This window comes from Diadema setosum, chromosome 22 (assembly GCF_964275005.1).
Source record: "Diadema setosum chromosome 22, eeDiaSeto1, whole genome shotgun sequence".
NCBI classification, from domain to species: domain Eukaryota; kingdom Metazoa; phylum Echinodermata; class Echinoidea; order Diadematoida; family Diadematidae; genus Diadema; species Diadema setosum.
This window is the reverse complement of record NC_092706.1, coordinates 8,167,904-8,194,822: the sequence shown is the minus strand read 5'-3', so window position 1 is coordinate 8,194,822 and position 26,919 is coordinate 8,167,904. Positions and strand designations below refer to the sequence as shown.

Genomic DNA, 26,919 nt, shown 5'->3' with positions numbered 1-26,919 from the left:
GCGTATTTCATTCTGTTTACAAGCATCGTCGTACATGGATAGTAATGTTTATTACTCGCGTAAATCAATTTGTATAGTTTAATTGGAAAGGAAAAGGACCTAAGTGCGTAACATGAAATACTAATATGTCACAAATAGAGTAGTGGAGAAGAAGTCTATAATCTCTGAGATCGAACGTTATTATCATGCATGGTAGTCCCAAACAATGGGTTATTGTGTTTTCTGTTATTGATAGGCAGAGTGCCACTGTGAGAGAACAAAATTATGACTTGATCAAACTTATCTTAGTATGAAATATACGTAATGTAAACTGTAGGTACATTAACTGAAGAACTCCGCGTCCGTCATCGTGAATAACCACTAATAATTGGATATAGACAAAGAACCTGAATATTTTGAAGAAACAAAACTTGTCTGAATTTATGTCCCAGTTCTTAATCAGTGTTGTCAATATCTTGTAGGACGGTCTATGGTAGATTATTAAACAGCATAATTTGCATTTAAAGCTATTTGTGTGAGTGACTTTTGTTCTTTTGTTTGTGTTGTATTGAGCGAAACAGTGAACCTGGATTTTTTTTTTTTCTTAATGTACCATGATATATGTATTAAACATTCATATAATGACCACCTACCTGAAAATCCTCCAAGAGCCGCAGATTACTCTTTGTAATGGAATAAAATATTCATTTGGGTTGACCAACTCAACTTTTTAAAGTTTGTCTTATCTGGGAGGGTAATCTTTTCTCTGCCCACTTTCAAAAGTTATTACCATTTTTCTGGACCACTTTTTTTTCAGACAGGCAATACTTTTGCTGGGAAATTGAACATGTTTTCATTGATACTTCTGCAGAGCACGCCTCAGTGACCCTTCATTTATCAATCCTCTTTCTTCCCTGCGCTATGAAACTGCACCACCTTGCTCTCTTATTACGATCACTTTTTGAATCGATTAGGATGGTCCAACTTTAGCCATTCTTGTATCATTTACATTCTTGTATCATTTATAAGTTTACAGCTTACTCTTTTACTATGCAGAAAATGGAAATTCATTTGATCTGGCTTTTGTGGGCTTTGAGCTGGGCGGTCATATATAATAAAACATATATAACATACATACGTATAGATATACATATACATGTGTATGCACATATGTATTTAATACCACATGTATATTAAATTCATATACAGTGTATATCAAAATTTCATATACATGTAGTACTGAGTATTATATAGTTATCAAATATTTTACACACATACATTATTTGTATATGTACATTCAGTTTTATCGCAAAATTAGCAAAATCCTTTCTTGTCCAGATATTTGCGATTAAAGCTGCCTAAAAGAGAAAATAAGAAAAACATGGAATATTTTTCATAACTTCACGAATATTCCTTGTTATATTACAGGTAAGGTATCACTGGAAAGGTTTAATATTGTTATATCTGATGGACGTACTTATTTTGACTCCATTTTGAGATCTAGACCTCAACGAATGTAATACGAATGAAAACAAAGGAAACGAGTATTTCAATTGTCATGTAAAGATTCATATATTTATTTACAATTTTATTTTTTCCCACACAGAAACTAAGACTTTTGCTAAGTCTTCAGTCCCTCTGGCACACACATATTTTGGTTTCATATAAACAAATACAAAAAAAAAAAAATCCTATCTACCTTAGCTGTACAAATAAACGTGTGGTCTATTACCACCTGTGCATTCTATGAACAGTGCATTTAAGCAGACTCCACGTCAGTGTCGCTATACATGGCAGCTGGTAGAATATGGCTGTACAAGAAGTGAATATTTACATATCGCTTTGTACAAAACAATGCAGACTCGAAGAGACTCAACAACCAACCCTATGTACAGCAGTCCCACAGTCTTCTCCTTAGGGTCACGGGGCACAAGACGTGTCAACCCAACTGAACGAGTATAAAATGCTTTACTCGTGAATGTGCAGATTTATACTTTATAGTGACAATGCGCACGAGTTGAACACCTCTGCACCTCTTAAAATACACTGTATATTTTTCTAGCTCAACAGCATAGTTTACAAACATTCGCCATTCCTGCCAGCTCAAAACTATTGTTTCTGTCGATGTTGTTTGTTCTCGTTGATGTTGTTGTGCCAGGCAACTGCTGCACAGGTATAAGAAGCTAGTATACACACCATCAACTGTGCATCCACACAGCACACAAGTTTGACCTCTTCTAACCCTTTGTAAGTCCTCAAGAAAATATTGCTGCATTGCATAAATTGGCAACTCTCATGAATTTTCCTACATATCCTATATTAGCAAACGGTTGGAACTAAATTGGATAAATTCATCAATTGTACACAAAATCAAAAAGACATCTCCATTTCTTTTTTTTTTTGCCAATTCAAGACACAGTAACTTTCATTTTTTTTAAATATGTTGGCATTTAGCAAAACGAAAGGCTTTAGAAAATTCTGCAAACTGAAAATTACGAATTAATATGTGAACATAGGGCGCAAACACAGGTGTCTAAATTGCTATACCCTGCACAAAACTAAACTTATTAGTCGTAGTTCTTACATGAAAGATACAGCACCAAATGACAACAAAGGGGGAGAGGGGGGTCTTGGGACTTGACCTGCTGTACAGCAATAAGCTAATTCGTCATTAGCTCATGCACACATTCCTGAAAAAGAGCTTCTTTTTTTCTCAGTTGCTTCGGCACTTCACTCGTTTTCGAACACACGTTCGACGTAACAAATTATGGAATCAATATTCAAACAATGAATGAAGATGCCAGGGTTGGCAAGGTGACCAGAATGGCCCATCAGTAACAATGGGAAAGCACTCCATTCATTGGTTTGATCATGAAACTAATCATTACATCACAGACGCTAATCTCACTGGATGTACAATCCAACATACCTGATCATACAAATTACGTTTTTCTGCTCATGCACAACGTGGAACTGAGAACTGGCCAACTGGCATCCCTATTTTCCAAGGTACAGTTGATACTCGCATCTTATTCAATGCTACACTCACATTTATTTCAGAGAAGGTTTAATCTAATTAATACAAAAAGATTTTTAGGAAGCATGTGAATTAAAAATCAAACTAAATTTTCACGTCAGACCAACAGGAGAGTTTCGGATTGTGTACTGATTGGTGGATGGATCTCCAAGTATCCTAATAAAGTGCATTTCATGCAAAGCTTTTGAGTACTTTTTAGTTGCGTAAGACCCCAGAGTCTGGACCCTATTCCCATTCACTGGCTGTCGCAATGTGGGACGAGGTCCGACAAGCTTTCAAGTTGCCACGAAAAAGTACTTGTTCTCACCTTGTGCATGATATTTGAATACAATAGGAACCCCCCCCCCCCCCAAAAAAAAAAAAAAAAAAAAAAACCTTGTTCATCAACCTTCCCATGAGCAATAGGACTGCAATCCATCAATCAATCTTCTTAGCCAACATGTTGTCTCAACGACATTGCCAATTTCTTCCCCAGATCATCTTAAAAGTGAAGACACTTCCTCCCTCAATCCCCAATATGCACTGCAAGATTTCAAATCACTGAAATTGATTTAAAACACGAAACAATAATGAAAACAAAACCCAGCAGAATGCAGTACTGTATACAGTAAGATAACAAAACATTCTTAAGTATGGCCGCACTATTCTGATAACAGTCTCTTTCAACAATAAAATGGAACCGAGGAATGATGTAACAGGAGACAAGATGGAATACATGTTTAATGATTCCTTTCAGCAGCCTTAGCTCAAGTTCTCTCTACCTTATGTCTGTACAACACCTGAATCTAGGGTATGTACCAATTGCATTTTGAATTTTGAACAATGCAGTTTAAGTGCTGTAATTTCAAATTTTCTGTGGCTTTACAAGAGTCTCTGTTTTTTTCTTAAATAAATCATCTTTCCACCGATAGACTCTTTTGGTCATGTATCCCAATTCTATACATGATATGTTAACAAAAGTTGCCCTTAACAACCACAAAGCTTACTGGAGCCTTGCCTTACCTAGCAACAACCAAGTGAATTTCTGCCTAAGGGACTTTATTGGAAGGCGTGGGTGACTCAAATTCTTTGTTGCAAGGCTGTAGGATGAGCAACATCCATGAATTGTAATACATTACAGAAATGGTCTATTACATCCAAACGTAAAACAGAAAAGAAGATACAAACAAACTCACAACACAAAATTTCAGAAAGTTACACAACCTGTTTGCCCTTTACAGCTAAACATGTGAGCAGCTTCCAAGCAACAAAAAATTGACAGGAAGTCACAAATACATTTCTGAAACATCCCTGGACTGTGCGAACTGAACATACCATTAGCTAAGAGCCTCGTGCGTGACTGCTAACAGGAAAAGACCCTAACTTTTCAACCAACACTTCCTGCTATTCACCCACACACAGAAAGTCACTCTATTTCTATCATACATACGAAAAGTGCATGGGCAGTCCATAACACACTTCCACAGAAAAAAGAAGACAAAATAAACAAATACAAAACGAAAAATTGCTCACGACTTGGGTAGGGAAGATCTGAAACGGAGCAAAGCGAATAACACAGTGCTGGCATTCTTGCTGCTCCGCTGAAGTAAGAAGCACGTCTGGAAGTGGCTGAGGGATCGAGCCAGGAGCATAAGACAACACACAATAAGTACTGAACGGGCACACTACATCGAGTAGCCTGGGTTGCTGTTTCCGTTTTTCCTCTTTTTCTTTATTCCCTTTCCACTCCATTTCAGATAAATATTCACTTCCCGCTGTTTTTCAAACTTGCGCTTACGTCCATTCATTTTTTTATTTTCTTTTTTTGGTCATCTCTCGAGGAAAAGAAGAAGAAACTAGACAATCATCATGACCATTTCTATGAATTCTTGTTAACTTGAGAAGTGAATACATTGAGGGAATTTAGTTGCCTCATCTGCAATGTTTACCTTTTTTATCCTTCCCCAGTTTTTTTTTTTCTTTTTGTGCCTGCTTTATTATTTTTTCTTTAATGTTCTTTTAGAAAATATAAGCTGTTCAGCAGGAAGCAATGATTAAAATGAACAGATGAATGAATGAACATAGGCCTTAAGTAACAACAAAGATACAACCAAAAATTCAAGGTAAGAATTTCAGATTCTTGTTTCTTTATGTTCCTATCAAAGAGAAGCTGTTCTGGAAGAATGGATGCAGTTCCATCCATCCCTTTCTTTTTTTCTCTCTTTTTTTTTTTTTTTCAACGCCAAAATCAATTTCTGGCAAATCTCAGGCTGTCCGCAGAGAAGATCAACTCATGCATAAAGCAATCTGGTCACACACACACACACACACACAAATGAAAAAGCAAAGAGAGACCAAACACAAGTAAATGGAAGGTCTTGGGGGATTCCCCCACCAACCCCCCACTCTAAGCATGACCCTGAAGGGTTTTGCTTGTCACAGGAGCCCAGCTGCTACAGTGGATTCTCGGCACACCCACTATTCAGGCCGAAGGTAGAGTTTGGTTTTGGCTTTTTCCCTTCATTTGGGATACGAAAGAGCAGTTTCTACATGTCTCCATATTCTTGGATTGCATAATTTGTCAAGTTCATCACAAGACCTCGATTAAGTAGGAACTGAGAACCTCAAGCAGAAGTGCGAGGGCTAATGGCTGCATCCATGCAGACACATTTCATGATTCTTTGGAATCGAGCAACCAATTCCCATTTTTCAGTAAGAGTGAGCACTTCCTCTTTTAATGTTGCACTTCTGAATGCACCCTACTAAACTTGATTTGTCACTATTGCACCTTGTACGCTTATCAAAAGTCTGGCTGCTACAGCCCAGGGAAGCATGTTCACCTCGTGAAAGATTGCAAAATATTCCCATTTTGTTCTGCTCTGAGAAATAAGAAAAGCACAATCCTCCCTATGGTGGAGGCCTGCTGAAAATTCCTCTTTATCTCGTTAATTCTGTCACATTATCTGACAAACGAGTCAGATTGGCAATGTTTTCGATGTTTGCAAGAAAATTCGGAAGGTGCGGAGCAGACTAGCGCCCTCTATCACATGTCCGAGGAGTCCTTTTTGTAGACCTTGCCGTAGCGCCCCATGTATTTCTTGATGTACTCCTTGGCCTTGTGCTTGACGTTCTCGTTGACTTCAAGGTCCTCGATGTTTCGACAGTGCTTCAGCTCCTTGGCCATGATGCCGTGGGTCAGCTGTTGGGGGAGGTTGAAAATCGCAATGAGAATCAGTTTTTCTCACAATAAATCTCTTTCTCTGCTCTCATACTTTCATCGAGACTTACAGTCCGAGGAGAGGACAACTGATGGATCTAGAAATACATGGTGCTTGGGTTGTTTTTTTGCTTTGTTACCATAAGATACTGACATACTGTCCCTGGGGTGACAAGACCATGTAGTATCTCAAAAACATGAATTTTCAGGAGAGAACATTTTTTTTTACTTTTGTAACATTTTCGCAATTTAACATCAATGTTGACATCAAATACGGAAGAAACAATGTTCTGGATTACACTTTTAATTGTTGTTTTAAAAACTCGGTATTTTTTATGTTCAGAATTGAGCTAGCAAGTTTTTTTTAATAAATGCCAATTGAGATATGAGGTCTTGTCCACCCATGGACATAGTCTAAAATTACAGTAATGCATTTCTTTTGTTTTGAACATAATGTGAGTGCTATTTTCATTACGTTGCTCCAAATATTTTTGTTATTTTAAGAAGTATGAGAATCACAGAATTGAATTGGATGTCTACGTACACATTGTCCCAACGATATTGAAATCACTCTTTAGTTTAAGTTAAATATCTGTTGGTCGAGAAACAGACTTGTGGCTCTCCTGAAATTATCAAACCTTTCTGTCACCTCACTGAATTACTTACTCGGTCACTCTCTTTCATTATATTCAACATCTCGTTTCTAAAATTGTCTAATGCAGTAGATCAAATTACAAAACATCCCATTACATGCTTCTGATATTTCATCTACATTCATCCATGTAGCTGATGACATTCGTGGCACTGGAAGACAAGCAGCTTAGTACTGGCTCTAAACTAGGTGGACACCTCCGGGGTAAAGAATAGTAGTGTGTGAAATATCCAGAACTACTTTTAATCACATCACAATAAGCTATCTTTGTAGAAGAATGAGTTTCTAAATGCATTAATACACAAAGATTTCTCGCGGTTCTGTGCGTACAGATTCACAGGGCAACGTCAATTAACAGCACAGTACCCACCAGCTATAACAAAGTAATAACGATATTTCATTACAACAAAGTGTAAATCCCAAATTATCTCCATATTTTTATATAATTCATTTGTTTGGCTTTAACAAAATGTCAAAAAAATGCCAGTCTAAAGAATTTCATTGTAACTGAATTTGCCTGTACCTCAAATGTGATACTCTTACCCCAACATGAAACAGGCTTAAATGAAATTGACATCTTACCTTCCTGGCAAGATGCTTGAAATCTTCAGTGTTGGTGATTCTCCCTGTCTTACAGTCCGGCTTGCGATACATGTTTAGGTAACCGATGACATGGTGCGACATCTATAGAAAAATTAAAAGCGACACGAAATAAATTCAGTATTTTCCACAATTTTGCAGTCTTGCCCACACATCACAGTTTTAGTCAGAGGTCCTTCGAGACGATCAACAACTGAGACATGAGGAGTAAGTATTGGGTTAGCATCACTTGAAACTCTTCTTGCTGGCACAGCATTTCAAAAGCTGAATGATAAGACCAAAATGCTGTAAAAATCATAGTGAGGTCAATAAGTTTCCTTGCTCTGATTAAAATTCCAGTCCCTGTGTCACTGCCATTACCTAGCAGAAGATTGGCAGTGGGTTTGTATAGTTAAAAGTAAGTATACGAATTACAAATTAATGACAGCAAAGACTGTTATATTTGGTTTTTCCACATTTCTTGCTTCAGAAGCAAATTCAACAAAGACCTCACAACAGCGCAGCATCGATTGCATTTTTGCTCGACAGAACATGTACATGCAGACTTTCATCTTAATCATATTGTACAGGTGGCACTCTATGTGAGGACAAGCTTATTTTGCTCTAACACATGTTTCCCATAGACATTTGCTCAAATATATTCAGAACCAGTCTTCAATGGGAACAGACAGTTCCCAACGAATAAATTCGAACTTGAACTTGAACAGTATAATTCTGGTCTTCTTGTGGCATTAATCCATTTGGGGGGGGGGGGGGGGTAGAAAACTCCTTGAACCTTGAATCTTGAAGATATAATCCTGATAGCAGCTTGTCCATCAAGCTCACCTGGGATGGGTGTGTGACGCAACAGTAGGTGACAGCGTTGAAAGCAGAGTGAGTGACATTGAAAAACAGTTTTATATTCCAAACATACGAAAGACAAAAACTAAACAAAGAGGCGACGATGAGGATGAATTCTCACGACTCACCTTTGACCTGAACGCCTCCTTCAGCCTCTTGGCGGCTTCGCTGGAGGTGTCAGCCGGGGCTGTGGTCGTCTTCTGCTTGCCCTTCTCGTCGTACGTCGGCGTGTTTGAACCCTCGTCCTCCTCCTCCTGGTACGCCCCGTCGGTGACTTCATCCCACGTCGGGGGCTCCCACTGTGTTTGCCTAGCAGGGGAAGAAAGATTCACACAAGCAATCATTTTGAAGGTCTTGGTTTCACGCTGGAAAACAAACTACAAACGGTCTCCTGGAAATGTTTGACTTCGGGAACCATGAACCAATGCCACATGAAGGTTGGAAAGGGATTGTACATGTAAGGGGCGATATGATAGGCAGGAAATATTTTTGAAGCACAATAATATCTGAAGCATGAAACTGAGCATGCACAATTAATTTGCTCACATCACTGGATACTGTGCCTCATTGTGTGAGTGTGAGATGTAGTGTGTGTATGTGTGTGTCCTTATATGTACATGCGTATCATTGTTTGCTGAATGTGCACCAAAATTATAGAAAGCTGAAGCAGAGTTCAGCTGGGTGAAGTGCTCGCCAAAAGGCCTTGGCTATATGCAATATTTGAACACACACAACAACAACAACAACAACAAAAATAAAAAAATCCATGAAGCTGTGCACACAATAAGTTCAACCATCGTTGCCATCAAAGAAAATTTTCAGCAGTGTGTAAGAACTGGGGTAAGGTACAAACCTTGTGATGGAGTGGTAGTAGTACGTTTTGCCTTCCGAGTCCTGGGCCGTCTTCCAGTTTGGGGGAAGTTTGGCGGGCTTTGGTTTGGCGGGTGGCGACGGAATTGACTCTGTGACCTGGGCGGGTTGGATAAGAGAGATATAAGCCATCAGAGTGTGGTGCCTCCTTTGATCTCAAGCACAGTTAGCACCCTTGTTATTTCAAATTTGACTTTTTATCTTAAAGGTACTAGCCCACATTTGCAAACCCATGAAAATCAAAACTGCATAAAACAGGTCCAATATGACTTCAAGTACAAGTTATAACAGTAACATACCTCACCTGCTGCTCTTTGTCTATACCATTCGATAAAAGAGAGAAAATCACCGTTTTAAAATCAATTTTCAAACCGGGTCAACCCGACCCAAAATCGAATTACGAGCGCGGGCTAGCTACGTACTAACTGCGACCAGCCCCAACGTGCAGCGTTGGGGCTGTGCCGTTTTCGCATTCAGATCGAGGAGTTGTACAAAACGGGTGCCGTTTCGGCGCTATATTTCCTTAATTTTACAACAAAAACTACTAGGAATACTTACATTGGTCGATTAAACCTAAATGATTAATTTCGGCGACTGTTTGATGCATTTCATTGCTTATGATGCAGAAAATGCTGTCTTATAACTCGAATATCTTCAGCTTACCGATGCTCACTGAAACTCACAATCACTTGCACAGGCGCACAGCATGCATGCAGTGCAGTGCATTGAGAGCATGCTTAATGCGTACTAATGGATATAGCAGCAAGTCTCTCCACTGTTGCACTAGGGCAGGCCGCTTATTACTCCTAAAAAAATGTCGAAAATTTTGCAGTTTCTAGATAAATGGGTGAGAAAAACAAAGTCGAAAAGGTAATGTATTAATTGTCACTGTGTTTATGATAGAAATTAACTGTGCTTTATTTGTGAAGTCGCCGTGAATGTGGCAGTGATTTCTGCTCCCGCTCAGCTGCGAGGTAGCCGCCAGGACCGCGCCTTGCGGCGCGGTCTCCGGGGCTAACTACTAGTAACTTACACATGTATCGCATGCAAGTAGTACGTACGTGGACCGGAGCTAGCGAGCGTTATACGCATGCATACGGTGCATTTTCATTTATTTTTATGAAAGTAATTGACTAATTGGAACGAAATTTTGCACAGGTGTTACTGCAATCATACCCAAACTCCATGCTAACTATGAGACCAATTGCTGCAGGTTTACAAATGTGGGCTAGTACCTTTAAGCACAATTATCACAGACAAGATAATGCTTGCATGGAGAATTTTTTTTTTTTTCACACTGCCTTAAAAAAGAAACTATATTGTAATCACAAAACACAAAACACAAGTGATAGTGACAATCACAAATAAAAAAGGAAGCACAACACTAGACATGTGGTTCCTGGAATGTGGTGGGTCCAAACATCATTAATGTTAATGTGAATGTATAAGATTGCAGCAATCCATTTAAAACAGGGTGAATAAATGTGTCAATGATTGTACATGGCAATAAGTAAGCTAAGCATTGCCTGGCTCATCTCAAAATTCACGGAGTCATTTCAAATCAAGCAAGACACAAGTTCTTTCGACTCTTTTTACCTGAGCTTGTTGCTGTCCAACACCCATGGGAACGTGTTGCTGCAACTGTGATACATGCGGAGCCATACTCTGTTCGGCTGCGGCAAGCGGAGTAATTGTCTGTGTCACCAACATCCCGTCTGGCGTCACGAAAGTGAATGTCGTTTGAGCGGCCTGCTGGGGCTACAATCATGGAGAGAGAAAAAAACAAAAACAAATAGAAATGGAGATCAAATTCTGTTTTCTGACTGTCTTTTGCTACCACACATACAACTTCTGAGGCATGCTTGATACAGTAACAGAAAAAATTCACTCCCTCAAAAGCAAGTGCAATGTCTACTGGAGATCATCCTAAAAGCATGTCATCTTTTCAAAGCTCAGAGAACTTCCAACTTCGCAGACAGAAAGATGCTTTTTCGGACTCAAAACCAACAGCAACCATGACGACACAACAAAATGCATAAAAATATTTATGGGGCACTGTTTGCAAATGCAAATACCTTTGTCAATGGAACAGATGTATCCCAGTAACGCAATATGGGTGCTGGTATGGGGGTTTCTGTTTCCTTCACCTCTACAGTGCAGTCTACTTTTTTTTTTTTAAGAGTGTATGAATTTTAAGAAGTTGTATTTGTTTTTAAATCTTTAACTGTATTGAATATATAATATACAAGAAATCAAGCACACAGAAACCTTTTGCAGATCAGTAGATTATGCCTATACAACAGCCATGCTATAGAAGTTTGCGTTATCGTTACTCTTTCTATCTTCACTAATGGGAGATGCAAAGCGTGCAATTCTTCCTTGAGTTTTGTGATGCACAGTAGCATGGATACATGACCAGTTAGATCGCAAAATTGGTGAAGTGTCATTTTTCAACATTTGAAGTACGTCAACCATCAGATAGAGCAAAATAAAACCTTTCAGGTGATAAGTCACTTCTAAAACAACAAGAAATATTCTTACAGTTATGATTTTAAAAAATCCCACATTTTCTTACAATTTTGGGTTTTTTTTTAGACACTATCTCAATTTTACAAGAATGGAGTTAACTCATTTTGCAAACGAACTCTAAAATATACAGGAAGCCATGCTGGGACTGGATAGGCAGTGTGGTTTTTACAAGTGTAGTCACTTACCGGCTGAGGTAGTACTGGAGTCTGCAGGACTGGGGCTGCCTGCTGCTGGGGGGCGTACCCCTTGTGGCCCATCCCTGGCGGCACTGAGCCAGCGGCAACAGCGGGAGACTGGGCCCGCACGGGGTTGGGCTCGGCCTGGCTGTGGGCTGGGGTGGGTGCGATGAACGTGGCGGAGTTCGTCGCGGCGCTGGCAGCCTTGGCCGAGGCCTAACCAAACAGAAGGGGAAGGGAAAGTAAAATGGGGAGGCTATGAGCCACATAGTATTCGTAGACAATGAGCAGCCCTCCATTTATACATTTAAGTCCTGCTATATGATGATGATGATGATCATCATCATCATCGTAATCATCATCATCATCATCATCATCAAGTCCTGCTATACACCTGACCTTTGACTCATCAAGATTAGGGAATTACATTTTTGTGGTTGGGTGCCAATTCCTTCTATTATGACATTTATATTTCTTTATCAATGTTTAATATGGTAGAGTGTTTAAAAAAATTTAAAAAAATCGCTCATAGGGGCCCAATGTTGTTCATATATACTGCATACATATAGCAAGTTTATTTTTTCACGAATTGGAACTTCTAGACAATTTCACGAGCAATTAATTTCGCAATCATGGAGTACAGTATTGAATGGAGAAATGTACGCTTGCTTGTTACATTTGTGTCAGAATTTTTATGTGTTGGTAAATAGGCGAATAGCACTTGACTCATGAAATTCACAAAATATATAGTGTACACAGTATATTTTTTGGTGCAAGGTACAGAATTTTCAAAGCCTCTCAATCAATACACTCGTAACTGAAACTGCCAAAGCATTTCAGAAGACAACATATCCAGGTTCCTCTAGTCTCATATCAACAAGATTTGTAAATTCCTTTCTGATTTTTGTGCTGATTTCATCAATTTAACCACTTGGGTATACGTCTAATTTTTCTCGAACAAAAGATAAGCAGTGAAATTCAGAGATGACAACTAATGGATAAGATAATTTCTGCCACAAAATTTTGCCCACTGTCCTTACCTTGGACAGTGACTTCTGGGTTTTGGCTTTCTTCGATTTCCTAGAAGGGGCAGGCAAGGATGGTGGCGGCATGAGTTCCTGCTCGGACGGTCCATGTGGAATCGACACTTGTGGCGTGGGGGCTGCTGGTATAGGGACCACCTGTGGTATGTGCATTTCTCGCTGGGGTACCATGTCGCCCTGCTGGGGCAGCATGTGGTCCATGGGAGGCACCATGTTGGCGTCCATGTGAGCCTGCTGCGCCATCATATGAGGGTCCATGGCAGGGACTGGCTGGCCCATCATGCTGGGGTCCATGTGGGGGTCCATGTGGGGATTCCCGATGGCGTTGGGGTCCATGGGAGGGTGGTGCCCCATGGCGTTGGGATCCATGTCTGGGTGCATCCCGTACTCAATGCCAGGTTGCATGCCCTCCGCTGGGTGCATACTCATCATGTGTTGGTGCTGCTGCTCCGGAGGGATGGGGAAGCCGCTGTCGTCGTACATCGGCCGCCCATCCGGGTGGGGCATCATGTGGTGCTCAGGTATATGTGTGTATCCCTCCTCCATCCCCATGTGCTCGGGAGGGGGGAACTGACCCTGCATGTCTGGGTGCATCTGCCATGGCTCGCCCAAGGGCATGCCGCCCATGGGACCCATCCCCATCTGCGAGGGAACGACCTCAATGGGCATGCCGTGTTCATTCATCACCATGCTCTGCGTGTTGGGATCCACTGGGAAACCGTTGGCATCTATGAAGGGCGCCATCTGTTGTTGGCGCTGCTGCTCACTCTCCTGCCACTGGGCCATCAGCAGAGCCTCCTGTTCCTTTCGTGCAGCCTCCTCTCGCTCCTGTGCCTCAACTTGCATCGCAAAAAGATGTCTCCTCTCTTCCTTGCTCAGTTTCTTTCCTTCTTTCTCTCCAGCATCTTTACTATCCTCCTTTTCCTTTCCTTTACTCTCTTTAGATTTACTGTCTTTCCCTCTTCCTTCTTTCCACGTCTTCCGCAATTTTGGGGGAGTAGAATTTGCGTCCGAGTCCTTTGACCAAGAAGATTTGGTCTCACGCTCTTTGCTCCGCGATCTGCTACGTTTCCTGCGGGATCGATCCTCGCTCTTCTCCTTATCCTTCTTGTCCCGGTCCCGATCCCGGTGGCGGTCCCGATCGCTCTCCCGCCCCCTGTCCCGGTGATGCCTGTCGTCGCGGTCCCTGCTCCTGTCCCTATCCCGACCCCTATCGCGATCGCGGTGCCTGTCCCGATCGTAGTCCCTGTCCCGATCGTGCCTGCGGTCCCGGTCTCGATCATGATCCCGGTGTCTGTCCCGATCATGATCTCTGTCCCTCTCCTTGTCCCGATCCCTGTCACCCTCTTTCTTTGGTATTCTGTAGATTTCCTGCGAACAATATGAACAAAGAGTAGAAGTCAAAGCTGGGGAAGGAAAGAACACTTATCCCACCTTAATGGTTTTCATGTTTAAAACAGAAGAATTACATACATGCAGATACCTATGAAAATATTGAATACGCACCCATAGTTACATTCCCGCTTTTTCCCACAAATGTCACTCATTCACATTGTACAGCTGTTTTGGCTCCATAAGGAAATGACCATTCACATTGCATGTTAAGACAGATCTGCATATAATGCAGGAAAACAAGGGAACACATTGGAGTGTGTATGACAGTTTTATGATGCAAGCTTGCAATTTAACATTTTGGGGAAGACTCTGCCACACGCTTGATATCGTTGCCCAGCTATCTGCCCATACAAAATGTGAATTGCGACTCGCGCGATGAATTTCTCATGTATCTCATGTGAAAGGGAGGGGAATGGTTTCTTCCTTGAACTTATCTAACATCTGACTCTACAACTTCAACTTTGCTGAAATATTGTATACATGTATGCATTACGATAGGAACAGGAACTGTTTCTGGCTTTAAAAAAAGAGGTGATTTTTGGCTCAAGCAACTTTGACTGCCCAAACTTTGACTCATACACAGTTTACTGTATAATGCACAGTGCAATTCTTTGAAATGAGGGTTAAAAGGAAAGCTATCAAAAGAAAGCAAACTTGCATGCATTGTGCTGGTGTGAGCTTTGTGAGATTTTTCTGAAGGCAACAGTTTTATAATATGGTTCTATGAATGTTTATCTACAAACACATGTCTGTGAGAAGGCATGCATGACAAATGAATTTCATTTCCTGGTTCTCTGTCATTTTGAGATGCCCACTCATCTCTCGTTAGCTCTTTTTGTATATTGTGCAAAACCAAACAATAGCAAGTTCAGGTGTCCCTGCACAGGAAAGATCCAAAGTGGGCTAATCACACGGTTCACTGCTGCTCAGAAAAGTAAATAAAAAAAAAAAGAGGTGATATTTCAAGGACCAAGTCCAGCCATGTCATAAATCACAAGAGCTCCAGTAAACCTGTTAATTTACCAAGAACACAGTGAGTTATCAAGCCATGAACTACAATATGTCTTATATATTCAAAGCAGCAATACAATCTACTACTCATTCTGATGTTGGCATTCTGAAGTGTGACATGCACTACAAGACAATATACGGTAAAATGTAGTGAAAACGGACACTCTTTCTTTTGCACGCTAAATCTTTTAGAATTGTTGGTAAGGATTAGTTGCAACCTAAAACTGTACGTATACTATGTATTAGAAACTCCTAAACAAAATGATCTCTTTTCCCATTAATAAAAATTAAATCAGGGACAGATTACATTTGTCAGTAGTTTTCTGCTTGACAGTGTGTACATTGATGACTGGTCAGGGAAAAGCAGAGGAGAGGGCAATACATGAGAAAAGATTGTTTACTGCATGAATCAAGAATCTCAGTAAGGCATCTTATGAGGAAATTCCAAATTTGTGAAACAGCAGAGCTTGCCACTTACTTTGAGATTACTCCAGGAGGCTAGGAGGGAAGTGATGATGTTCTGAAGTCCTGAGGTCTCCTTTCTCTCCGGTCCTTCACTCTTACTCTCTGCCTCATTATTGCTGTCCTTCATACCAGCCGAGGGAGCCTCTACGGATGAGGTCTGGTCAGATTTTGGAGTCCCGTTCTCAATCGTACTGGCATTTACACTGACCGATGTGGCAGAGTCTGAATTCTGAGGTAAGGGGTCGTCTGTCGCATCGGGCGAACAAGCCTTTGTGCTGTCTAGTACTTTGTTGGATGGAATTTCTGGAGCACCGCTCATCAATTCGGATTCACCGCCTGGCACGTTCTCGTCCCTGACGTCGGCATCCGTGCTGTCCGCCTTGCCACTGGCTACACTGGGCACATCGTCTCCCTGCGATTCGGGTTCAGTTCTGTCGTGGTTGGTTGCTTCACCCACTTTCTTTGTATCATCTGTGGGGGATTTTCCCTCCACAATCTTGTCCAACTTTGACATCTCTTCTTCCATATTCTGGCTGGATTGATCTGCTCCTTCCGCGTCGCTTGACGTTGCGGCCGCCTTGGCTTCTGATGCAGAGTCTGGTTGCCTGGATACAACATCTTCCTCACTCTGCAACTCGCCTTTTGCCACATCTCCTGCACTCGAACTGGGCTTTTCATTAGAGTCTGTGTCGCCGCTCGCTGTTGACGACGGCGAAGCGTTGCTTTCCATCTCCAATCGCTGCCGCAGCACAAAGCGCTTCTTTGGGGCGAGCTCATTGTCCACATCGCTCTCCGAGCTGGTGGCTTCCGCGACGGACTTAAGGACCTCGATGCCACTGTTCGCATTGAGGCTTGCCGCCATGGCAGCCGAGATGGGCGTGTCGGAGCGAGATGGCGTCTCGCTGGCGCTGGACGAGTCGACGTCGCTCTCGTTCTTGGCTCCCTCAGAGACTTCTGCCTTGCTCTCATCCCTGCTGAGGTCCTTGGACCAGCGCTCAATGACATGCATCACCTTGCTGTCCTCCAGTGCATTCTTGTTTGGGATCGGAAGCTTAGATAGGGTCAGAAGGATCTGTAACACATACAAAAGCCCACACACAGACAAAAACATATTAGAAGTTTATGAAAAGACATTATGTCTCAACACAGTTTACTTAAGACTTCCTCTGCACAATAAATTTTTAAGCCACAACTTTGCCTCTCAAGCTAAACCTCATATTTACACCTTGATAACTGATTTGATTACAAAAATTTCCCTGCATGCACTTAGTGTATTATCAGGATGTACATGTGCATTCATGAAACAAAATAGGTGCATTCATTGAAGAGAGGTGTGCATTCAGGGAAAAGATATGTGTGATATAAGGAATGGATAAGCATACGTGGATGAGAAACATGTATTCTGGAAAGGGAAACATGTGTTCAGGATGGGGTATGTGTATGCAGGAACAAGACACAAGTATTCGGGGAAAGAATGTACATATTCAAGGAAGGGAAAACATGTGGGGAAAAGGAACATGTGCATTTGGTGAACGGAAATGTGCATTCCGGTAAAGGACTCTCTGCATGAACAAGATACATGTATTCAGAGATGACATGTGTATTCAAGGGATGGATACATGACGTATTTGGGGAAGGGAAACATATTTGAGTAAGGATACTGTGTATTCGGTGGTGGGATACGCAAAGTCAGAAAAGGTATGCATGTATGTGAGGAAGGTAGGGAAGTGGAGTGGGGGGAGGTGGAAATGGAGAGGGGAAGGTCAAAGTGAAGAGGATGCTGAGGTCAAGGTCAAAATGCTCACCTGCATCTGAAGTTCCCTTGGATTGTCTCCAAGGTCCACCATCCAGCTCCAGAGGAGCCTCAGTCCATGGTGCGTGAGGAAGTACTTGAGGTAGGTCTGTTCTGTCGTCTCCTGCAGGGAGATGAATTCACAGCAGTGGAATAAAATAGAATAAACAACCTTCAACATTACCATGACATCGAAGGCAGTACTCCATCAGTCACAGTAGCATCAAATTACACATGATATTTCCAGATGTCCAAACCCCAAATATGGAAAAGTGTTGGTTTTTTTTTCCAGTGCAAAGATTCTGATAAAAACTACAGCAGCATTGTCAGATAATACATCTTCTACATATCTTTGTGCTTTTAAAGGGCTTGTACAATGTCCAGTCCCTTACAGTCAAAGTTCTCTACATGCTGATCAATAGATCCTAACAACTGTGTATAGAGACAACTTTGAAGTAGCACATCATATATTGCAGAATAAAATGTTTACTATCTTGGGTAGTTACGATTAACTTCATCCTGAAACATCTCCATATTCTGAAAGAAAAAGAAAAGAAAATGGCCTGTAGACAACACTATAAGGTCCCTGAAATGTGCTTTTTCAAGTTCACAGGTGGCCAATTCTTCCTTAAAACTGTTCTTTATTGGTGCCCCCCCCCCCCCCAATCTTTAAACCTCTGTAACTTTCTTCCCTGCACATATTTCACCAATCTGATAGCTGTTCAGTCCATGAAGCTATAACTTGTGAACAAACTTAAACTTGGAAGGCAACCAGCACAACACAGAAAGCTGGCGCCGCTACATCAATAGACACAGTAGGAACATCTAAAGAGAAGAGAATGAAAACGAAGAAGCAAATGATGTGACCCAAACCTGGAGCAATTTGAGGAGGGCCAGACGCTGCTTGGCGTGCTCTGCCCGGACCATGAACCTGGACAGGGCGATGGTGTGGTCGTTGGACCGCAGACCGCCTTCCTCCAGCTCATCAATCATCTGCTGGATCTCATCTTCCAACTGAATAAGGTACAGAGGTCAAAGGGTATAGTTCAACGTCAAAGGGTAAAGTTCAAGGTCAATCTTCAATTTCTGCTGATAATGTCTGGATGTTTTACTGACATATATCTATGCAAACATAAAGTCATTTTCATTAATCTGCAAATATACACTTGTTTCGTTTTCTAGAAAGCATGTTTATTTCGTCACGTCATTTCCTGGAAACTAAAACTGATGAACACAAAGTAAAAATATTCCTATGATGATTAGGATGAGTATGTTTAAATCTTAAAACACTGCTTTGAAAGCATTTTGAGTATCTCACTATCGTGATACAGGGTTTTGCTTTTGTTCTGCACTTGACATACTAGAATTTCAGCGTTTTTAGGAAAGCTACATTGTTTATAAGAAAGAGATCCAAAATCTCACCAATTCATTCAGAAAAGATCAACCATTATACTTATTATAGAATTACAAGTGAAGTCATTGAGGCGTGGACTTCCTATGATACTATTCTGAACGATTAGGTTGGCATTTCTCACAGCAGTTAGTCAAAATCAGCTACTCCGGTCTCGTATTAATTGGTTCTAAGATGACAAGTCCACAGAGACGAAGTCTGGGCCTCAATCCAGCAATATCCATACGACGAGAAACAAAAGTGCAGTGACAAGCTGTCCACTTTTACATCAACCCACCGTGATGTCCTCAAAGGAGTCCTTTCGACGCCTCTCCCCGATGCTCCCCCTCCTCTTGGGCGTGGCGTCCCTTCCTTCCCGTTGTTTCTTCTGCTTGCCAATCACGCCTCTGCACTTCTCAGACCCGCACAGGCACTTCTGGGCCTCTTGACTGGTAGTATAGATGAGAAAAATGTTGATCATTACATTATCATTTCAATTACCAAGGTTTTCACGACCTAATATCATGAATTCAATAGGGCATATATCTGATCATCAATTATGTAAATCCTTTGCAAATCTGGATGGAGCAAGTTTCTATTTCCATCACACCCTCTGAAAGCATACCAAAATGTAAATCATTCAATTTTCATGAAAGAGGTGAAAATAAATTTGTTTTTAACATTCCTATACCAATTTTACAAAGGATGAAATGTTTTCATGTATTCCTGACTTGTGGGACCTGTTTTAAATTTCTTTGTCCCTTTTGTCGGTTGTCCTCAATAAACATTTGAGACATATGCTAAGAACTCACCCATAGACTTCAAACTGGTAGTCGAATGTCAATTCTGTTCCAGCCTTGACCGCCTTCTTGGTGAAGAATCCCACCCTGAGCTGACCATTCACTGTCCACTGCAGGAGTAAGGGTCAACACACAGGCCAGTTGAGCAAAAGTAATATGTTCAATCAAGAGGTTCTCTATTCACTTTAAATCCACATGAGAAGAATGGATTATAAAAAAAATAGCTTGACAGAACAGCAATTACAGAAATGTTACTTGGCAGTAACAATTGAGAGCCTGCCATGATGACAGCATACTGAAAGGCCAGCAAAGGCCAATTGAATACTATTGCCAGTCTTTACAGCCATGTCTGAGCACCGGTGACCATTTGCAGACCTTTTAAAGGTTGACATGACACACATCACAACTCCCGGTTTAGATGTATACACTTGAGTGGGACGAAGGACGGAAGTCTTCAAAGATGGTTGGAAATTGGCATTAAAGATTACAAACCACTATTTTTTTCTCTCATCCCAAATTACACAGAGAAATGTTGAGTTCCCCTCTCTGCTTAATAATCTCTTGCTTTCATTCAATATTTAATTTCTCATCACTCTCACTGCTCAGACTCAAGTCATCACATTCTCTCTATGATAAGAGATTCATAGTTTTAAATATGCTCCCCAACATCCCCATCTCACCTACAGAATATACAAGAAGTAAGATTATCAACACCACAAAGAAATTCTCAGGTGGACACGGTTCTCTCACCTTTTGCGTTTCGCAGTTTGGATCACAGCTGTGGTTCATAAAGCGAGACACATTTCCCTTCTCGGTGGCATCAATGATCTAATGTAACATAGAGGCAGGAAAAAAAAAAAGAAAATGTCAGTACATTGCAGTTACATCAATCAAAAGCATTCTCCACATGCGTTCTTTCCTTCAATAAACGTTATCTTTTATTCATAACATCATTTTCAATCATTCTATGTTCATAATAGCAACTCTACACACAAACTTTGCTGAAATTTGTTTATTTCTTGTCACTGCTGCTATTGAATTTAAAAGGTAAATACCGTGGGCATTTTCTGAATTTCTTTCACATCTTTTTGTCATGTCAATATAAAAATAAAGTGGCTTTTCAGCACACACCATCAACAGCAAAGAAACAGCTCTAGATTCCCACAAGGAAAAGTAGAAATTACGCGGTGCGTAATATATGTCCCCGCCGGAAATAGCATTTTGTAACAAAATGTGCAATATAGGTAAAAAATCAAGGTCAAAGGTCAAAGAAGTCAAAGGTCAAAATTCTGTGTAGAAGTTTTGAAGCCCTCACCTAGTGCCATCACATAAAGCAAATGGAATCGAAATTGGGTTAGAAATGGCGAAGGAGTAGCATTTTGTAGCCAATGTACAATATAGGTCAAAAATCAAGGTCAAAGGTCAAAGAAGACAAAAGATCAAAATTCTGTGTAGAAGTTTTGAAGCCCTCACCTAGTGCCATCACATAAAGCAAACGGAATCGAAATCCGGTTAGAAATGGCGAAGGAGTAGCATTTTGTAGCCAATGTACAATATAGGTCAAAAATCAAGGTCAATGGTCAAAGAAGTCAAAGGTCAAAATTCTGTGTAGAAGTTTTGAAGCCCTTACTTAGTGCCATCACATAAAGCAAACGGAATCGAAATCGGGTTAGAAATGGCGAAGGAGTAGCATTTTGAAGCAAAATGTACAATATAGGTCAAAGGTCAAGGTCAAAGGTCACAACTGTAATTCTGTGTAGAAGTTTCAAAGCTCCCATGTAGTGCTATCATATAAAGCAAACAGAATCAAAATTGGCTCATAAATGACAGAGAAGTAGCAAATTGAACATTTTGATCACACACGGACGCACAGACAGACGGACGAACGGACAGACAGACGGACAGACACACACACGTACGGAGCCCGTTTCATAGTCCCCTGCTCGAACTCGTTCGGCGGGGACAAAAATCTCCACATCTCATTGATAGTGCATTATCACATCCAAAAACTAATTTCACACTTTAATCTTGATGCCTCTCTAATGCCCTTGAAAATGAATAAATACAAGCAAAGCACTATCCTTACAAAGCAAGATTTTTGCAATATGTCTGCACACTATTACTGTACAGGAAAATGAACTCACCTCATCAGACTTGAGGGCCATGAAGTAGAAGTGTAGGTTCTTGTTCTTGCTGTAACTCTTGGCACGCTGCCTGAACTCAGATGGGTTGAGCACCTCACCCACATATTCCATAACAAACTCATTCCTGGAAAGAAATAAATTATTCCAGTTGTGATAATTAATCATTTACATCCCAGTTCAATAGCATACTGTAGTGGAAAGAAGAAGAAAGGTATTACCTCCATGATGATACTTCATCATTACAATTTTAAATATTGAATTGATTGAAAGATGCAGAAATCATCAAAAAACACAATGAAACAAGGAACCATATACACCCTCATGATGCCTAGCAAGGGAGACCTTGTGTTCACAAACAACCAAATAACCAAACACAAGACACCAAATCATTGCTCTGCCAAACACCAAAGTAGAGAATGAGGCCTCTGACATCCTACATGTATAGACTACTGTAAAAGTGGTTTCTTTCGCGGTGGTTTTATTTTCGCGCTTTTCACGCTTTGAGATTGAACCGCGAATTTAGCATCACGCGAAAATGTTTTGAACTCATCGCTTGTTTCAATGCTCTCATTACCGACCGCGAATTTAAACACACGCGAAAAAGTCGGCACCGATGGAAACCGCGAAAGTTTCTGTACGCGAAAGAAACCACTTTTACAGTATGGTCGGAGGCATTAAAAAAAAAAAAAATTACAAAAGCAGTTTTACAAGTGTGAAGTCCCATCATTTGTGATGTTGCATTTGTTAAAGAGTGAGCTAAGTGTCGTATAATGTACATTCACCGATTCAAAATGCTTATTCGTTCAAAAGTAAAATGTGAAGTTAATGAAATTCAGTGATATTACACTAGAAAGCTATATGCAGACACTCAACACTGTGACTTCTTTTCCTCAAAGGAGAACAGGGCGCCAAGAGATAGGCAGGGGGGGTGCACACCGAGGGATACACCCCAAGAGATAAACAAGGGGGACACACCATAGGATAAACAGGGGTAACACATCATGGCATTAGTCTACCTCTGGACCCTTTTTATCAATTCTGTTTTTTTCACCTACTATAAGCATTAAGCCAAGTGAGAGTGCGATCCCAGAAATGCTGCACATGGGATAAAGGGGGGGGGGGGGGGGGGGGAGGAGGAACCAAAGGATAAATAAGGAAAATACAGAGATAAACTGGGGCTACACATCAAGGGAAAGATAGGGGGACACACCAAAGGATAAACAGGGGAGACATTCCAAGGGATAAACATGGGGGTCCCAACAAGGATAAACAGGGGGACACACTGAGGGATAAAACAGGGGGACAAACCACTCCTCTACTTACGCTTTGATATCCTCCTTGGCCTTCAGTCCATGTCCTTTCCCCTCAGCATAAAAGACTCCAACCCTCGCGTTCTCTCTCTGTCGAGCAAAAAACGAAAGTCAATGTTCGCATGAACGAGGCAGTTGCCGTGGAAAACACTTCACATGCATTTGTGGGCTCCTACACTTCACCGGGTTACAGTGGGCCAATAGACTGGTTTATAGATACATGGATTGTAACTGAATGCACAACTTATAAATCACTGGCTGCTCCTGGCAACCAGAGAGCTTGTCCAACAAAATGACTAATGCATGCAAATAGACAAGTTTACTAACCATATGCAAATTTTATGCATGCTTTTCGGACAATGGTTCTCCCTGACAACCTAAACACTTGCAAAAGTTTGCCAACATAGCAACAACTCATGTATGCAAACTGAATTCCAATAACTGGAAAGTGCATTTGGAGTACAAGTTAACAGAATAGCCTCTTATGACATCACAAGGGAGAAACATCCATATATTTGCATATATTAGTAAACTCGTCCACTGGATCTATCAGGAGCAGAAGAATCAACTTATAACTGAATAGCTAAACAACTGAACATTCATGAACTTACATTATTTACGTTTCCCGAATGCCAAACATTTTACCAACTGCACTTGTAACCCAACATTCCTCCAGAATAGACCTGCTTCTGTTAATGTCTTAAACTTCATGACTGTTTCTTTTCCTACAGACTATTCATGAACCATTTCATTCACCTGCTTCTTTCTAGGATGTTCCTCAGGCAGGAATTCAATTCGTTGTTGCCAGGTAGGGCAAGCTTTGGGCAAGCTTTGTGGTTGTTGGAGCAAACTTTTATGAACAAAGCATGCATAGCACTTGAATATACTGCATTTTTAAAAAAAAAAAAAGATCTACATTGTATTCCATGTCATCAACGGCAGTGCTTTCCAGGAAAAGACACAATATGCTGTTGACAAATTTTATGCATACCTCATCAACCTTTAAAAAGGGTAAAGCCAACAGTCTTCCCTAACCCAGCCAACACACTGTTTTGGTAATACATTCAAATTCTATGGATGCTTCTTTGTTCACGAAAGTTGCCCCTAACAACCACAGAGCTTACCCTACCTAGCAGCATCTACGAGAATTCCTGCCTAAGGGCCTAAATTGGAGAAAACAGGTGATGAATGAAATGGTTCATTACGTACTGGGATGGGAGAAAAGAAACTTCTTTTCATGAATCGTAATACATTTACAGAAACTGTTTACACCATTTTGGAGAGACAGTTTCTCACAAGGAAGAGGCTGATTTACATACAAAATAAATTCAAATTTCTGCATTGTTCTGGTCCAGATACCAGCAACCAAATTCACCCAAACTCAAATCTTTAAATGAACTAAAAACAAAAGAACCACACATTAGACCTCCTTCTAGTCAGCGAACTAGTAAAAAAAAAAATAATATGTGCAACTGGTAGACATCTATTCATACTCCAAATAAAATGTAAAAACTGAATCCACACCACACTCCATGACTCGTAGACGATTTGAAGAAAGAGACATTTTGTGAAAAAGTTACCAACATCAAACTTACCTTCTGAAAGCGTTTGTTGGTACAATAATCCCCACAAGGGCATCGGGAACCACTGAAAATATGGACATGAAAATAACAGTAGGTAAACGTGCCAAAGGCCGAAATATTTTGCTCCTTCATGACAATTTTTGTAACTTCCAAGTACTGGAAACATTCAAGGAGAGGAAGGAGATTTCAAACTAATGTATATACAATGTGATCACTTCACATTAATTTTATACTGAGGATATATTAAAGGTTCATTTTTATGAATGAACTTGACTAACAAACATATACCTTATCTGTAACACATCATTCCCTGGACACAATTCAAATTTAACCAGTCCTTACCTATCCACACCGATGTCCATCACATATTCCCTCATTTGGTAATATTTTAACCACCCCAGTATACCTGTACAGCCACTCCTGTGCCCGTATCAAGTGCCACCAGCTCTGTTGCACATAACACAATAAACCTTTAAGTAGAGCATGGAGTGGACACACTGATATGTTTCAATTTCAATTTCAATTTCAATTTTATTTTCGTATTTCTCTATGGAAAATACATGATATATAACAAAATATAATAATACAGAATGTCCAGCTTGGATACATACATTAATAGGAATACGAACATAATACATAGCGGTCGATGTGTCATTTTCAATCAAAGTAAAGGATGCAAAGAGAAATATGTGTCCATAAAGCTGGAAATCCACTAAATGATGTACCTACCACTCTATCATGAGGATTCGGTTGAGGCAGTCTTCTCCACAGGGCGTAATTCCTTCCCTTCTTTCCTCCCTGGATGTAGTACAGCAGCACACCATTCTCCGGGCTTCCTTGCCCGCCTTGGACCGCCGCCTACCGCAAAAAGCATATCACAATACATAATCAAGATATTCCCATGCCCTCCCTCCAGTCAAAGATTACAGTGGGCTGGTCTAGCACTCCTTAATCAAGATACAGCACTAGGATCAGGGACCAACATGCTTACATATTTCATTTTCTATTAACACGTGATGCTCTATTTGCACAAAGCCTCTGAAGAAGCAATCGCATGCCTTGATCGTAATGCTACCTTGCTTTGGTTTCACCATCCTTTGATTTATCAAGTCCCTTGGCTTTATCATTAAAGTCCCAGAAACCATATTTCTGGAGTCTGGATTTTACCTGTTTTAAGAATAATTTTCACCATTTACTGTTCATAATTCATTAGGAGAATAAAAACTCCTCCTCTTTTTCTGCTAAAATAACTTTTTTTTTTATGGAGGGGGGGGGGGGAAGTCACAGAATTTTCACAAGATTTTCAATAATTCTCCTTGTAGCAGCTTCCGTCAAATTGACAAGACATTTGAGAAGATTAAAATTCTGATTTCTCTCTCTAATTGGCAAAAAAAAAATTGTGGCATTTTTTGTTTCCTGATTTTGTGCAGAGTTAATGAATCCAGCCAGTTATATCTAATCTTTCTCTGATGTGGGATATGACGTAGATTTTAGAGGTGCCAATTTGATAAATTATCTAATCAAAATTTGATAGACTCAATGGGTCATTAGACAGAAAGACATGTAGATGGGACAAATGAATTGACCGAAGGATGCAGTGGCCCACCTCTCAGTCAGGTAGTTGTTTTCCTCCAACTCAGTGAAGGGTGGGATTTTGCTCCTGTCGACGATGCCCCACTCCTCGTAGAGCTTCCTCCGGCGCTCCTCCCGGCTCTCCCTCGGGGGCTCCTCCTTGGCTCGGTCGCGCTCCTCCCGCTTCCGGTCCCGCTCCCAGTGCTCCCCGCCTCTCGGGATGTTCTCCTTGTCCAGGCTGGAACGCCGGGAGTGGCGCTCCCGCAAGCCATACTTTTCCTTGGCCACATCCACCTCCTCCTCCTCGTTGTCCACAATCTCTCCCTGCTCCTTGCCGCTGCTGTCATCCCATTTCTCCTCTTCCTCCTTCACCTCATTCATCTCCTTCTCGATCTCGCCCTCCTCCATCGACTCCTCACCGACTTCCTCTTCAAGGGGAACAGGTTCCTCTTTGGTGGCGTTCGAGTCCTCTTCCCTGGAAGATACGTCTTGTTTCTTGTCAGTTTCCAGCTTCTCCATGATTTCCTATTGTTCA

The 26,919-nt window shown here is 41.0% G+C and overlaps 1 protein-coding gene across 1 annotated transcript in view; it reads right to left on the bottom strand.

Moving 5' to 3' along the window:
* Positions 1-5,685: 5,685 nt before the first annotated feature.
* The window catches only part of LOC140245596 (uncharacterized), a 68,723-nt gene continuing 47,489 nt past the window's right edge, over positions 5,686-26,919 (bottom strand). The window contains exons 7-24 of the mRNA XM_072325160.1: positions 26,419-26,909; positions 25,542-25,670; positions 24,825-24,876; positions 23,243-23,319; positions 21,920-22,043; positions 20,526-20,603; positions 19,788-19,885; positions 19,274-19,424; positions 18,459-18,599; positions 17,599-17,709; positions 15,807-16,865; positions 12,920-14,293; positions 11,889-12,095; positions 10,771-10,932; positions 9,158-9,273; positions 8,433-8,613; positions 7,447-7,548; positions 5,686-6,194 (exon numbers count right to left, since the gene is read on the bottom strand). Of these exons, the coding sequence (XP_072181261.1) occupies positions 6,039-6,194; positions 7,447-7,548; positions 8,433-8,613; positions 9,158-9,273; positions 10,771-10,932; positions 11,889-12,095; positions 12,920-14,293; positions 15,807-16,865; positions 17,599-17,709; positions 18,459-18,599; positions 19,274-19,424; positions 19,788-19,885; positions 20,526-20,603; positions 21,920-22,043; positions 23,243-23,319; positions 24,825-24,876; positions 25,542-25,670; positions 26,419-26,909 (4,809 nt within the window). The 3' untranslated portion in view covers positions 5,686-6,038. The remainder of the gene's footprint in view (positions 6,195-7,446; positions 7,549-8,432; positions 8,614-9,157; positions 9,274-10,770; positions 10,933-11,888; positions 12,096-12,919; positions 14,294-15,806; positions 16,866-17,598; positions 17,710-18,458; positions 18,600-19,273; positions 19,425-19,787; positions 19,886-20,525; positions 20,604-21,919; positions 22,044-23,242; positions 23,320-24,824; positions 24,877-25,541; positions 25,671-26,418; positions 26,910-26,919) is intronic.